A 15,078-nucleotide genomic window follows, 5' to 3' on the forward strand; every position below is an offset into this window, starting at 1 on the left:
CAATCTATCCATCACTCCATCTTCAGCCATCATTATGACTCCCCGTCGTCTTTCATCTTCAAACAGTTTGGCGAATGCTCGTTCTGTTAGCACTGGCCAGTCCTCAACCCTTAAGGGTGGTCAGATGTCTATGGACTCATTCGTCAAACCCGTTTTTGGGCCCTGGCCGCCTCGATCGGAGACACTTCGCTCTGGCGGTTCGTTCTCTCAGCATAGGCGCGCCGTTGGGGGGATGGTAACCCGTGGCACTGAGGCCATCGACGAGCCTCCTTCTCGAAGGTCAACAGACAGAAGGAGGCGCGAAGACAGAAAGAAGAAATCCAAGGTTTCTGTCACCCTCCGATGTGATCCTATGTGGCTCGGGTCACAGACCACTCCCGGCCTGCAGGCCAAGTACATGAACAGACGAGAAGATGTCTCCAGGCTCATCGTCGCTGTCCATTTGAATGACCGCAGAGCCGGCATCATGACCCTTGTCGTTAACTCTGACTCTGACGCACAGCAGATCAGGGACCACTATGAATTGATCCGCGATGCCTTTGATCATCAGGTTGAGATTATTCCTGAGAAGTTTCACATCTTGTCTACCGACATCACCAAGAGGAGGCTTGCAGATCGCCTTGCTGGGCCTGGCCAGAGTCGATCTCAACTACGAATCACTTTTCGAAGACCTTCCTGGCCGTCTCACAGACTGGTTGCCGAAACGGGCTTCCGTCAAAGTTTGTTGACGGACGGGTGGTTCTCCTTGGTCCTGTCATTAGGTTTGTGGCGCCAATGCCAAGCCTCGGCTTGAAGATGGACTTGCCTTTTGTTTGTTGAGCCGAACGGGTCACACTGTGTTGGGGAAACATGTTTCCTGCACAGCTGAATTAAATTAATCCTCTGTTGTCATGGGAGAATTGCAGTGATCATATTCTTATTGACACATTTTCTTCTGCCAATCAATTGACAGCTGTTGAACCAAAGAATACATAAACAAGGTTTGTCGACGTTAATGAGGCTCAAGTGACTGACTTCGATAAGGGTCTTGGCGGGCGGGGCTCCACGTGTGGTGAGCCAATCATTGCCCAAACTGCGTTGTCCCAGAGTTCGCGGTTTCATCTGGATGATCAAGGGGTCTCGCTACCTGATTCTGGTTTAGTGCATCCAGTCCCGAAGCAAATCATGTTAAACCTGAGGTGCCAAAAACACATCATCTAAAGAAATGTAAAGTTCACGAAATCTGTACTCAATTGGCCTAAGCCTTGTTGCCACTTAGCTTGGATGCCACAAGCTTGCTTGCGTCTCCTTAGCAGCCAAGGCCAGCTTCAATTGCCTGCATCTGTGACGTAATCCGTAAGATTATAGTCTGTCTACGGATGCCAACTGGTCTTATTCGCGCATCTTGAACAGCAACACCGACTTTTTAAAATCTCACAAATCACTAACTCTCATCGTCTTCTGCAAAGCTTTCCCTACTACGCACCAATATGTCGTCCACCCAAAAGCCAACCATCCTTCTTGTCCACGGCGCCTGGCATGGCTCCTGGGCCTGGAAGTACCAGATCCCTGAGTTGGAGTCCCTTGGATATCCCACTCAGAATCTGGATCTGCCTTCAGTATCCGGTGTACCAGACAAGACACAATTCGATGATGCAGCGCACGTACGAAGTGTTCTGGAACCACTCTTAGCCGAAGGCAAACAAGTCGTCGTGTTAGCGCATTCGTATGGCGGACCAATTGGTAGCGGCGCTATCACCGGACTCTCTCTCGCCGATCGAGCCCGAGACAACCTACCAGGTGGAATCTTGGGGCTCATCATTCTCTGCGGGTACATTTTCCCCGGAGGCATGGATCAAGGAGCCGTTATTCGCAGCTTAGGCGGTCTTCCATATGTCAATTGGGATACCCCTTCTCCGGGGCTTTTCGTCGCCAAGGACCCTGGTAGTCTACTCTACCGACCCGATGTTTCGGACGAGCTGGCACAGTGGGCACTGTCACAGTTGCAGCCACAGAGTATGGCTGCCAATATGGGCGTCGTCCCTCCGCAAGCATGGCCGGCAGAGTCATACAAAGGTCGTCTGGCGTATATCAAAGCAACAGACGATGCCGTCATTCCCTTTTCCGACCAGGAGAGCATGATTGCGTCGAGTGGAGGGAGTGAAGCTTGGAAGACTCGTGTGCTGGAGGGATCTGGGCACAGTCCGCAAATTTCTCGACCCAAGGAGGTTGCCCAGGCAGTCGACAGTCTCGTCCAAGACTTCCCAAACCACAAGTGAAATGAGTGAGGAGCTCGTTATTATCTTGGCATCATAAATTAGAGAACAGAGACGAAGGTACTATTTACGCCTCAGTTTCGTCTAGTGATAACGAGAGTACGACGTTGAACTTTGCATTGCGTTAACTGTTGGGATTTAAGCCAGACTTTGCTCAGAAGCAATATATTGACCGTTGGAGAATAACGACATTTCACAACGGGAAAAGCATAAATAAGCTAATATATTTATTTCTCATTGCTCTCTTATATTTTCCTGCAAAATTGGCTTTATGCCGTTGAAAGATTAATTTATGGCTGAAATATCGCTCCTAGGGTAATTGGTTTGGCCGTCATGGGCCAGAGCCTCATCTTACCACGGGAAATGCCCGAACGGGATTTCTCAGCCGCACGGGAACAGTTCAAACTGCACAAGAATAAGCGCATTTCCATAAGCCAATTTCTAGTTTTGATGCCGCGCAAAACGTCAATGGCAGAACTGCGATTCCTCGATCCTCTCAAAACGTCGAGAACTGAAATATTTACTAAAGAGCAATAATTCGTCATGTTCTGCGCAAATCATCTGGAAATTCGGAGAGTTCAAAAAGAAAGATTTCCCGAGCACGGGAGAAAACAATAAAAAAATCGAGACTTCAGCTGCTGAGCGAATTCTTCCCCAACCGCGGGAAGTCTCTTCCTTAGAAATCAACGACCCTCATCCGCGGGACGATTGTATTTCAGGGATCGTACCCGCGGGAGCTAGCAACATCAGGCCAGAGGTGGATTCGTGAGTCGAGAGCGAGGGAGCGCAAGCAAATGAGTGATGATGAAGGGTAGGACGAGGCCGGGGCACCAGGGCTTCTTATGTGCCGTTCGTGCCGAGAAAAATGGGCCTTGGCATCGATCTAAGCCCCGTCTTGGCAAAGATCAAAGGAGCTAGGACCAGAAGAGTTGGAGGTTGCGGGGTTCACCGATGAAGCTTAATCTGTTAATGCGGAGATGGCCCTGGAACACGGGGACTTGGGGTGATCTCATCTCGAACTTCGTGGGATCAGATGAGGTGCTGTTGAGTCTAGACGCAGTGTTCAGAGCTCAAAGGACTTGAAGCTTGCGTACGTTGTACCACTATACCGGTAGTGTTCTGGAAGCCTTCTCGGGAGTAACACTGCTCTCTTCAACTGTTGACTCGCCACCAACTCAATCTTCTCCGCACTCGCACGGGTACACTCTATAACGGGGATCCCGACCCATTTCTTTCGTTGGCGAATTCTACCCGCGGGAACAAAAAACGACACATTCTGTCTCCATCAACAGCCATCACCAACTCCATCAAACCCAGCAATGACAAACCGAACCGTTTCTCAATCTCCACGGGGTAAATCACCCGAACCAAGATTTACATTTTTACCCCATGGGCAACCGCCTTAGTGACACCTCGTTTCAATCCCCTATAAGATCAGGGTCCCCCTTCCAACCCCAAGCCTTTCCCCAATCACTAGTCCAGTCCAGACCCAAGCATCCCAAAGCTTAAAGAGTCAAGACCACCCCAATTCATCTTCTCTTCCCCTCTTTCAGTTTCAACAGACACTTCACAATGGCTGGAGGCGTTGTCAAGAAGCCCGTCAACATCTTCAAGCTGGGCGATGTCGGTGAGCCACAGGGTGTCTTTAACTGGCGACTATGGTTTGCTGTCTTTGCTTTCGGTCTTATGGGTGCGGCGCGTGGTATTGATGAGGGTCTGATCTCGGGTGCCTTCAAGTCGAAGGACTTTAAGAAATACATCCACTTTGAGGATTACTCGACTGTCGAACAGGCCAACATCAAGGCTAATGTTTCGGCCATGGTTCAGATTGGTTGTGTTGGAGGCGCATTGATGTAAGTACCAATCAGCATACAACCTGACGAAATATCCACTGACGTCTTTTCTCTAGTGCTTTCCTCATTTGCGATAGAATCGGACGTATCTGGGCTACTCGACAGCTCTGCATTGTTTGGATCGTCGGAATCGTCATCTTCATGGCCAATGGCGGCAGCCTCGGCGCCGTCTACGCCGGTCGTTTCATCGCAGGTCTCGGAGTTGGCCAAACAGCCGTTGTCGGTCCCGTCTATCTCGCCGAAATCGCCCCAACAGCTGTCCGTGGTCTCTGCACTTGTGTCTTCTCCGGTTTCGTCTACCTTGGCATCGTCTTGGCTTACTTCGCCAACTACGGCTGCTCTCTTCACATGGGCGACAACACTCACGCCCGTTGGCTCGTTCCTACCAGCCTTCACATCATGTTTGCAGGCTTGATTCTGATTCTTAGCTTTTTCGTCGACGAATCTCCTCGTTTCCTCATCAAGAAGGGTCAGACCGAGAAGGCTACTGCTGTTATGGCCCGCCTTCGACAGCAAGATCCCGAATCCGATTACATTACCCTCGAAATCACCGCCATTCAGCTGGCCCACGAGCACGAGCTTGAGAGTGTCAACAACTCATTCCTCGGTACATGCAAGGAGCTGTTCCTCAACAGCAGCAACCTTTACCGTCTATACCTCGCCAGTATGGTCCAGGTTCTCGCTCAGTGGTCCGGTGCTGGCTCCATCACTCTCTACGCCCCCGATCTCTTCGCCATTCTCGGTATCAAGGGTTCTGAGACTGGCCTGCTTGTTACAGCCCTCTTCGGCATTGTTAAGCTTGTCTCGGCCATTACTTGCGCTCTCTTCCTCGTCGATGTCATCGGCCGAAAGCGTGCTCTCATCGGAGGCATTGTCCTGCAAGCTCTTGCTATGATCTACGTTGGATCATTCCTCACTGCCGTCCCAGAGCCTCATAGCTCTTCCCCTGCTGCTCGTGGTGCTATGGCCATGATCTATATCTCTGGCATCGGTTGGGCTCTTGGTTGGAACACCATGTCTTACATTCTCACTGCCGAGTTGTTCCCCCTCCGTGTCCGAGCCTTCGGTACCTCGTTCGCCATGACCCTGCATTTCCTCTGCCAATATGGTAGCAGCCGAGCCACTCCTAATATGCTTTTGCCAACATCCGAGGGTGGAATCAACCCTAATGGCACCTTCTGGACCTACGCTGCTATCCTGGTTGTGGGTGGTATTTGGGTTGTTGTTTCAGTCCCTGAGACTGCTGGTCGTTCTCTTGAGAGCATGGATAGACTCTTTGACCTTCCCTGGTACAAGATTGGTCTGTTCGGCAACCGCGATGCTGAGCAGCAGGATGCTGTGTATAATGAGAAGGAGAGCGTTGCTATGAACACTCACGGACAGGTTGTTTATGTTGAGAACAAGTCCAAAGAGGTTGTCTAATTTACTGGAATGGAGTTTGGGATCTTACGAATTTGATATGAAGGAAAGCGATTTGTTTTTGCATGATAGTATATCTTATAATGCATACTGTTCAAAGTGACAACTATTGCACCGCATCTGACCTCTTTTGTGATATTCACTTGCTTAGTTTCCATGATATGGTCGTGAATGGTAGCAGTGTTTTAAGTGCTTGATACACCATGACTAGCTGCGTCGGTCCTAGTTTTTGATCCTTATCAATTATATTGGGTCTAGCACAAGCTCGTTATCGCCTATCGATATCTGAGGGGATTACTCCGTAGATAATCCTTTTCACAATCATAGTCTGGAGCCATTGGTTCAGAGTGAGACAAGCATGAATGTATTCACAAGCTTACTTCGCAGTAACTGCATTCGTTCGATTTGCGCACCTTCTATGTAGTGAGTATAGAGATAAAGACGTATTGTGGTGTTGGCACTCTAGAATTGATTTGAATTTATTCACTATCTCGAGACTGTGTGCATGTTGAACTCTAAAGTATCGGAAGATCATCTGGAACGTGCATTTTTCATAAGACTTGACTGCACAATAAGATAGGTTGCGATATGTAGGGGCCTGCGAAAGAATCGCAACTTATTCTCCTGGTGGTTGGAAGTCCCTTGATGGAAAACCGCTATGGAAGAAGTGGCAGCCTATTTGCATAACTGCACATCAGTGTGTCTATTCCTGCAGCAGCAAGGCAGCAGGTCAATGACATTTTGGTTTACGAAGTCCACAGTGATTCAGTCTGAACATTTGAGTTGAGTATATAGTATATGTGGAACGAATGACAAGGAGAGACGACCACCGTTGCCGGCATGATTGAGAATTGATATGAGACAGAACTAAGTCATGATCATGCCCCCCCATCCTTTCAGATAGTCCCTCCACGCCAGCCTTGAGGAAGTGCTCAACAGTGTCGATTTGTTTACGTACAGGACCAGTCTTCAGCTCATCAACATCCCAATTAGCCCAAACAAAGCGGCCATGAAGAAAGCTGGCTTCAGGCGTTGCTGCCCAGACGGAGAAGTGGCCTGGAAGGTTTTCTATGGAACAATTGTTAGTTGAAGGCTGCATTAGAAGTCCAGGAAGTATTTACCATCGTCAAAGACAAGGCCCTCCCGGTTATCCCCACCGACTCTATTGGCAGAGTCGGTCAAAATGCCACCTAAATGGAAACTGACAATCTGCATATCACTGGGTTTAGTATCCTGTGTAATATGCTGCAGGAGGAGAGTGCTGGCATTTTTGGTCAGCCCATATGTTGGTCGGTCGGGACCCACTGTTGACCACATGTAAGCCGCACAGGTTGAGATGTTGACTAGAAACTGCCTATTGTGAGCATGGGAGAGCTTGGAATGAAGGTGAAAATATCCTACCTTGGTTTGGTCTGTGGCTGCTTTTCTTTGCTTGTAAAATCGCTCTGTCATATCGAGAGTGCTTCGCACATTGGACTCGAAGTCGCCCCAGACCTTGGCCAGACCTCCATCAAGAATAGTCTCGATAGCACCATAGCTTGCAGCACTCGAGACCAGGACATCGACGAAAATATCCTCTAAATCAAGTGCTTTCCAGAGGTGCTCAGTGGATTTCAAGTCCGAGACATCACAAGTGCGGCCTTGTACATCTGTACCACTGCCAAACTGATAACCCTCGTCTTGAAGTTTGGCAGCTGCAGATGCGACTACATCTTTGCGACGTCCAAGGATAATGACACGAGCGGCGTTCGCTTTGACAAAGCTGCGAGCGATAGCATACCCGATGCCACTATTGCCCCCAGTAACAATGACTGTTCTGCCTGTCTGCTGAAGGGCGGGGAGAGAAGGATCAATTGCCTGATAGGGCTTTTTGTGGTATTGGTTCAAAGTAGGAAGACTCATGATGAACAGGATGTCTCGATACAGAAATTGAGTATGGTTATGGCGTAAGATGAGTTGCGTTGTTCGCTTGGATCAATGCTAGGTGAACGTAATGCTAGTTGTAGTTTGCTATTTATATTGCAGTGACATATTTACATCGAGATGTTTGTAGTATAAACAACGATGAATGAGTTGGCAATGCAGATTGATTGCAAAGCATACCCGCCTGCCTGCAGGTTATGAGAGATATTCTGCACTGGTTGGAAAGTTGAGCCTCACAACCTAGTTACAGATACTGCGTTGATTATTGGGCCACTGACCGATCGTCTTTGAGAGGTAGTTGATATCTCAACGTTGGTGATAAGGTTCAGCCAATCGGGATGCGTCGCTCGTATTCTCAAGCCACTTCTCCTATGCGGAGTTGCCTCCCTCCCCAGGCCAAGATTTTGCTGACATATTCGTCCGAACCAATCCAACAATAGAGCTCGTATTTTAGGCAATACAGTACTGCAGTACTACAGACTAGACATGCTGTTATCATACGTAGTGAAGTAGCGACAACTTGCATGATCTTTTGATGAGGATATTGGCCATTTCACTGGACTGTGTGCAGCTAAGCATGTAACCAAGGGTTTCCCATAAATTCTAAACACTATATTATCAATGATGAATGGGCTTAAGCAGCCGACTTGGGTCAAATCAAACTTGGGCACTGAGCAGCTTGAAACCTGTGAAGAGAATGATGGCTATCCTCAAGCTCATCGTGCACTAACCTCACCAACTACCTATAGTATATGTAACTAATTACAGGAGATTTCATAAGCCCAGGGAGTAATGTCCACAGAGTTGCAGGACCCATCTGCGCTTAGAACAATTTCAGTTTCAAACTGCGCACATTCAACACTGGAAACCTTGATGGTTGGAATCGATCCATCAGTGCAAGGCTGCACAAGAGTAACTTTGATGTTGGTTGCTGGGAATTGCTCGACGTTGACACATGAGGTTCCATCGGCCCCTCCATACACGTTGGCAGTGATGAAAGGTCGCCCGTTGCAATCTCCACTTAGCCATTCTTCAACTAAGACCTGCTGGGCAAGGACACCAGCAAGGGGCAGTGAGAGGGAACCTGGAGAAAGTATCTATTGTTGAACTTAGATGGAATCCGCAATAGAATCAAGGACGGCTTACCTTCATCGTGGCACTTTTTGTTGGATACAAAACACGGCGGTGGTAAGGTTGGCTAGTCGAGTTTAGAAGAGAGAGAGCTTCATGATCGACTGGGTCTTATGTAGACTAAAATGTATATCGATTTTGACAGAATTGAAGCCCGCTGACGTGATATTTTGTTGAGTGCTACCTTCTGTTACGGGGCATGATATCGAATTTTATGTCTCAATGAGGGTGATCGGAGTATTGCTTTCCGACACATGTTTCCGAATATGGAGAACCGCATTCAACCTGAAAAGCAGCTCGTATCAAGAGTTCACATGTCACGCCACACGGGTACGGAAGCCTAGATAATTAAGGATGAAAGAACTTGAGCGCCAACGTTTCTTTGGGAGCTCATGTGACCGCAGCTACCGAAGACTATTCACTATGAGGAAGCGAGATATGAAAATAGATTAAAAGAGCGACTTAAGTTAGAATGAAAACCCAAAGAGCAAAACGGTATGAAAATTATCAAATGATCCGAAGAGATTGAACGCGAAAGGGACCTGTGCATCGATAGTTGCCTCTGACTGCATTCTATCCGGCGGTCCCTCCATCATTCCCAGGATAGTACCGAATCCTTATTCAAGATCTTGTCCAACCACGCAAAAATCACTCGCCCAAATTCCTGAGGAGCGCCAGTCTGACAATGATATCCAGCAGTACCATTAAACATGTGAAGTTCAGCACGATCTCCCAAAGCTTCGGCAACAGGCTTAGACTGTCCAGATTGAAGTGTTTCGAATTCTCCATCGGCGATCCAGACGGGCATCTGGATACGGTCTGTGATACCGCCACGTAGATTATAGCTCTTGGTCAACTGGAAGAATTCGTAGGGGGACTTGGTTTTGAAACACCACAGAGCCTGTAAGATGCCCCATTTGGTGGTAGTAGAGATCTCTGGATCGTCTTGAATCTTACTAAGGGCGTCGTCGAATGCTTCTTTATCACCTGACTCGAGAAGCTTACGAAGCTCAGGTGTCAGATGAGCGGCGTATCCAGTGTATGCGTCCCAAATGCCACCGTTCAACATCAGGGCAGTTAGTCGGGGCTCAAAAGCTGCGGCACGAGCAGCGAGATAGCCCCCAAAAGAGTGTCCATAGAGAACCAATTTCTTGGGATCAACATACGCAGACTTCTGTGAGAGCACATAATCGACAACAGGAGTCACGACTCGTTCCCAGTCAGGGATGAAGCCTACACCTTGTTCTCGGCGGACAGTTGGCTGGCCTGGACCTTCAAAAGAGAAGATGTTGTATCCGCGAGCTAGTGCTGGAGCAACAACAGTTGCGTACAGGTCCTCCTGGGCAGCATCGAAGCCCTGAGTGAGTAGGAGTGTCGGGAGGCGCTTAGTCTGGTCATTCTGGTAAGGTTGAGAATACCAAATACCCGAGACATTGAAGTCACCAGCAGGGATTTCAACTCTCTCAGCCGGGACAGGCAAAGCAGCAATGGCTTTATCAAAAGCAGCACGCTGCTCATCCCAATACCCATTGATGCGAGGGTCGTCCCAATCAGCGCGATTATAAGCATCAGCCCGGCGAAAATAGTTTGCCACAGAGAACCAAGTTGCCCTCACATTGATAGGATCGTATGCAATCTTAGGGTCAAGAGCTTGAGTCTTGGTATAGTTGGCAAGATCGAACCATTCGTTGATATAGCTGTCGAAGTCGCCGGGAATGATCTTTTTGGCGACGCTCAGAACGGGATTGACGTCTGCGCCGTCGTTGGCCATTTGACCAAGTCCGGTGAGGATGTCGAAGTTGAAACTATCATCTTCGTTGAGGAAGAGGATAGGGTCCTCCTTGTCTTTAGCACTTGCGGTTCCTGCGTTCAGAACCGCTAGTAGGGTACACATAGTAGAGAAAGAAGCTGTTTTCATGATTGAAATGATCGATGTCTTGATTAATGAGAAGTTGTTGATTGTTGTGATGAACTCTTGACTTTCGAGGATGCTACTTGGGTTTTTATATCTGTCTTCGACCAGTCTTGCCGAGCCTCCAATCTGGCAATTAGATCCATACTTCGGCTGGTCTGGGGAGTCATTCCTGAACTCATGATGAGTAAAGTCTCGATAAAGGAATATGAAGCGATGAATCGTGACGGAAATAATTTCGAGTCCGTCAGCAGTATCCACCATCTGCGTCTCTCGCAAAGTCTAGCCATATCTAGTAACGATCGTCAGACACAGCCGCCAGGACGACGTATGAGGCTCTCGCGTATTGCTCATGTCAGCATTCCACTAAATACGACAAAATTAAGCATAAGAACCATGTCCGCCCTGTAATCATCATAACCTACTGCAAACATCGCAAAACCCTACTCTGTTCAGTTCGCTTAATACTCCCCCACGTCATGGTTAATCGAGGGGCCTCGCAAGGCTGCGTCACATGCCGACAACGCCGCGTCAAGTGCGATGAGAGAAAGCCTTGGTGCAAGGCGTGTCTTCGTCTTGGCATTGAGTGCACGGGCTATGAGAAGCGCGGGCTGAGATTTAAGGATGAGACTGTTCGATATCGAGCGGATTCAGCGGCCGTAACGCGCGTCAGCAAACGCACGAAGCAATCATCACTTGAGAGGACGATCATTCGGTTACCATCAGATCACCCGCAAGATCTTGCTGTACCATTCTTTCTGACTTATGTTACCGATGTGGGTCGAAGTCTGGAATCGACAAGAGGTTTCTTGGAGTTTGTCCGTCCTGCTCTGGCGTCCGAGCGACATGATTCAGCTTTGAGCACTGCAGTGACAGCTACATCAATCAAAATCTGGTCCATGATCGGTAAACTGGGCCCTTCAAGTCCTCTTCCCTACCAGCTCCTAGTGAAAGCTTTGAGTCGGCTCCACCAAGCCACCGAGGAGCCTGCAGAGAGAGGTCGTGATGAGACAGTGCTAGCGGCTCTTGTCCTCCAAATGCACGACACCTTATCAGCTGTATCTGGCCAAGCCAGAGCACATGGCGCGCATCGCGAGGGGGCTCTGACTTTATTGTTGCAGCGCGAAGACTGTTTCAAGAACTCAAAGTATTATGCTCATCTTATTGGCAACCTTCTCCACTCCAGGGTATCCGTTTCGGTGAGGAACAGAACACGGCTACCGACGAAGGATCTTGAGTGGATCAAGACTGAGGTTGCTCCGATCCTGCCGAGTAATCCGAGTTCATCTCTTGACATGATTGGAGTATCTGTCGCAGATCTCCAACATGCGTTCCGTGGTATCTCACAATCAACATTACTCTCCTGCCCTGGTACTAAGCTACGGCAACAAATCTGTAGCTTGGATACTCAGCTGCGAAACTGGTTGAAACGAATACCAGAGAGTTGGTATCCACGACGAGTGAAAAGCGGTATCGATCTCAATCCATCAGTTCCTTCATATTGTGGCGCTTGCGATATCTATCCAAGCATACAAGTTGCGAATATCTGGAATACCTGGCGTATCTACCGTCTCATTCTCGAGGATATAAAGGACCAACTCACCAAGACCTCTGCACGGTCTGCGGTTCAACATTTCGATGCCGATAACAGTATGTCGGAATATGCTATGTTTTGGACTTCCAATGAACGCAAAGTCCAAGAGCTTGTTGATTCTATATGTCTCAGCATCCCATTCTATCTAGGCAACTGTAATTATCCTCACGATATACTCTCAACGGGAAGCTCCGACATCATCTACCCCAGCTACCATGATTTACCTGCCGATGATGAAGGGTATCTGCGGTTTAAGGCAAGCGATCAGTACGTATCCAAACTTGATCACTCGCGCCATGTAACGCTTCATGGCCAGGTACACGCGATAAGCATCTTATCCTACGTTATCGATATATCAATGAGTAGTAATCGGAACCGGCCCGGTCTTCTGAGAGAAGAGCAGACGAGATGGATAGCAAGTCAGTTCATTCGATCCATCTACTCGATGAGGCCTATCTTTGGGGGTCTATCGGAAAGGAGGGCCCATCAAGGGACCGTTGACCTTGATCATAGTTTGCAAGCAGTGGATACAGTATCGATAGCCAAGACCTTCGCAATCAAGGTACAAAAGGAGCTGTGGACCATCAGCATCTTGTAATAGAAAAATATCACCCAAAAATAAGATCGTGTTCTTCCGTTAAAGGTGTCACAACGAAGAAGATTGTGTGTATTGTGTATAAGTAGAAATTCCAGTTCTACACACGCATGACGAAAAGCACCCTTTTCATATATGAGAAGTATCTGGAACAAGACGAACCGAAGTCGTGGTTCATTGGCTTTGTCAGGCCACGCAGGGCGCTATACCCTCCTAGGCAGAGGTGCCAGCCGAGTTATGGGCACTAGGCCTCCTTGCGCCACGCAAACTCAATCAGCTCGACCCCAAGAATGAGGCTCATTTCAAGCGACACTGCAGACCCGATGCTAGGGGAAAGTATGGCGTTGATCATGAAGGTTATGCACATGACCTAGCCTAGGATATGAACTCTCCACCTGGTAACATCGATTGATCAAATTTTGATGTCTAGGTTGACTTGAATTTCTGTAGTCTAGTTTATTTGGGTTTCTGGTGCGTATTTTGATGCCAAGTTTCGACTTGTTGAGCATTGAACATGAGAACAAACCCAAACCCTTATTGTCTGATGAGCTTTGACAGACCATCATATAGAGTGAAATGACATTCGGTAGGCAATTATGTCTTGATACTGATACGTCACTTATTATCAAGGTGATTATCCTGTTTCGATTTTACGGATGACCATTTTCAGCCCCCTTGGCCCCATGTTCTGATTTTCCATTCCATAGGCGTTCAACTACTATGATATCTTGAATATACACTCATTTTACTGAGAGGCCAACAAGGTCCTCAGCTTTTCACTCATTGAAATTTTCAACCGTTATTCCCGTTAGCATGTCCTTGGTCAGACAATACGTGCCGAGATCCGATCTGACAACCCAATACGGAATCTAAGATAACTAAGCCCTTCTTAGCTCATAACCATCAAGGTTCACGAGTATTTAAATCACGACAGCCCCTTGTACAAATTGCTCTATTCCTCCGAGAAACACGGCAAAACGGCAAGTCACCGGCAATATCGGCTTGCCTACCAGAGACCTTTTGCTTGAGAGGCTGCGTATTTGAAAAAGTCTAATTGTTAAGCAGGATGAGCTATATATACTTCGACTCCCTCGGCTGCAATGCTTTATCTCGCATTCCGGTCATTCATTGATTAAGCTTCCTTGAATCGCTTATCTTTATTTTCTTAGACTTTGTTAAGATTGCGATAATGTCTGGACCTACCAACTTTGACCCTGAGAGGGTTAACCTCACTGAGTTCCAGTCCGTCACTGATCAAGGTCTCATCACCTGCTTCCTGACAACGGCTGGAAACCAATACGATGGCCCTCTGGGTATCAGAATTGGCTCACTATTCGTGATTCTCGTCGTCTCAACCGCAGTCACTTTCTTCCCAGTAGTGGCAACGCGAATCCCTCGTCTCAAGATCCCGCTTTACGTGTACCTCTTTGCGCGATACTTCGGCTCCGGTGTCATCATCGCAACTGCATTTGTCCATCTTCTCGATCCTGCCTATTCAGAGATCGGACCGGCTTCTTGTGTTGGTATGACTGGCGGTTGGTCTACGTACTCTTGGCCACCTGCTATCGCTCTCTCAGCGGCGATGTTCACTTTCTTGTTCGACTTTTCTGCCGATTACTACGTACAATCTCGCTACGGGCTTCAGCATAATGACTCTGGAGTTGAGGAGACTATAACTACCTCCGGCGCAGATGGACACCAGCACCACTCTGACGACGGCTCGAACTCGAGAAGGCTCGTGATCAATGGCGAGCACGACACAGAAGCTGCTACGTCAGAGAAGCTTCGTGGTGGCTATGCAGATTTCAAGGAGCTCCAACACCTTGATGGCGATTCTGAAGAAACCGAGCTTGCATTCAAGACACAAATCGCAGCATTCCTCATTCTCGAATTCGGTGTCCTGTTCCACAGTGTCTTCATCGGCCTTAACCTGGGTGTCGCAGACACATCCGATTTCGACACCTTGTTCCCTGTCCTTGTTTTCCATCAGTCCTTCGAAGGCCTCGGCATTGGCGCTAGACTTAGTGCCATTCCCTTCCCCAACCGACTTCGCAGTATGCCATGGCTCCTCTGTCTCGCTTACGGTTTGACAACCCCTATTGCCATTGCAGTTGGTCTCGGTATCCGGAAGACGTACGACAACTCATCCTTCACTGCGAACACGGTCAACGGTATCTTTGACTCTATTTCTGCTGGCATTCTCATTTATACTGGATTTGTGGAGATGATTGCCAGGGACTTCCTCTTCAATCGTGAGAGAACGAACGACAAGGTCAGGCTGGGATTCATGATTGTCTGCCTCTTCCTGGGTGCTGGAATCATGGCTCTGGTGGGAAAATGGGCTTAGTCTCTGACAGTCACTATTCGATGGAAGTAAGATTTAGAATAATGGCCAT

General features: G+C 48.2%; 7 protein-coding genes across 7 annotated transcripts; 5 read left to right on the forward strand and 2 right to left on the reverse strand.

The window, feature by feature from the left end:
* Positions 1–34: 34 nt before the first annotated feature.
* FTJAE_3993 (uncharacterized protein) lies at positions 35–793 on the forward strand (the record flags this gene model as incomplete). Its single annotated transcript, XM_037350350.1, has 1 exon — positions 35–793. One exon carries the CDS (start codon positions 35–37, stop codon positions 791–793), a length of 759 nt encoding a protein of 252 aa, XP_037208911.1.
* Positions 794–1,469: 676 nt separating this feature from the next.
* Positions 1,470–2,258, forward strand: FTJAE_3994 (uncharacterized protein; the record flags this gene model as incomplete). The annotated part of the gene is made up of 1 exon (XM_037350351.1): positions 1,470–2,258. The coding sequence occupies one exon, from the start codon at positions 1,470–1,472 to the stop codon at positions 2,256–2,258; it is 789 nt and encodes a 262-aa protein (XP_037208912.1).
* Positions 2,259–3,827: 1,569 nt separating this feature from the next.
* On the forward strand, positions 3,828–5,530 carry FTJAE_3995 (quinate permease; the record flags this gene model as incomplete). The annotated part of the gene is made up of 2 exons (XM_037350352.1): positions 3,828–4,108; positions 4,165–5,530. 2 exons carry the CDS (start codon positions 3,828–3,830, stop codon positions 5,528–5,530), a joined length of 1,647 nt encoding a protein of 548 aa, XP_037208913.1.
* A 743-nt stretch (positions 5,531–6,273) lies between these two features.
* Positions 6,274–7,429, reverse strand: FTJAE_3996 (peroxisomal short-chain alcohol dehydrogenase; the record flags this gene model as incomplete). Its single annotated transcript, XM_037350353.1, has 3 exons — positions 6,274–6,297; positions 6,486–6,595; positions 6,649–7,429. The coding sequence occupies 3 exons, from the start codon at positions 7,427–7,429 to the stop codon at positions 6,274–6,276; spliced, it is 915 nt and encodes a 304-aa protein (XP_037208914.1).
* Positions 7,430–9,173: 1,744 nt separating this feature from the next.
* Positions 9,174–10,499, reverse strand: FTJAE_3997 (hydrolase or acyltransferase (alpha beta hydrolase superfamily); the record flags this gene model as incomplete). Its single annotated transcript, XM_037350354.1, has 1 exon — positions 9,174–10,499. The coding sequence occupies one exon, from the start codon at positions 10,497–10,499 to the stop codon at positions 9,174–9,176; it is 1,326 nt and encodes a 441-aa protein (XP_037208915.1).
* A 473-nt stretch (positions 10,500–10,972) lies between these two features.
* On the forward strand, positions 10,973–13,061 carry FTJAE_3998 (transcriptional regulatory moc3; the record flags this gene model as incomplete). The annotated part of the gene is made up of 3 exons (XM_037350355.1): positions 10,973–12,354; positions 12,601–12,649; positions 12,900–13,061. The coding sequence occupies 3 exons, from the start codon at positions 10,973–10,975 to the stop codon at positions 13,059–13,061; spliced, it is 1,593 nt and encodes a 530-aa protein (XP_037208916.1).
* An 810-nt stretch (positions 13,062–13,871) lies between these two features.
* Positions 13,872–15,029, forward strand: FTJAE_3999 (zinc-regulated transporter 1; the record flags this gene model as incomplete). Its single annotated transcript, XM_037350356.1, has 1 exon — positions 13,872–15,029. The coding sequence occupies one exon, from the start codon at positions 13,872–13,874 to the stop codon at positions 15,027–15,029; it is 1,158 nt and encodes a 385-aa protein (XP_037208917.1).
* Positions 15,030–15,078: the final 49 nt, after the last annotated feature.

The sequence above is a fragment of the Fusarium tjaetaba genome, assembly GCF_013396195.1.
Source record: "Fusarium tjaetaba strain NRRL 66243 chromosome Unknown NRRL66243_c0000075, whole genome shotgun sequence".
Classification (NCBI taxonomy): Eukaryota; Fungi; Ascomycota; class Sordariomycetes; order Hypocreales; family Nectriaceae; genus Fusarium; species Fusarium tjaetaba.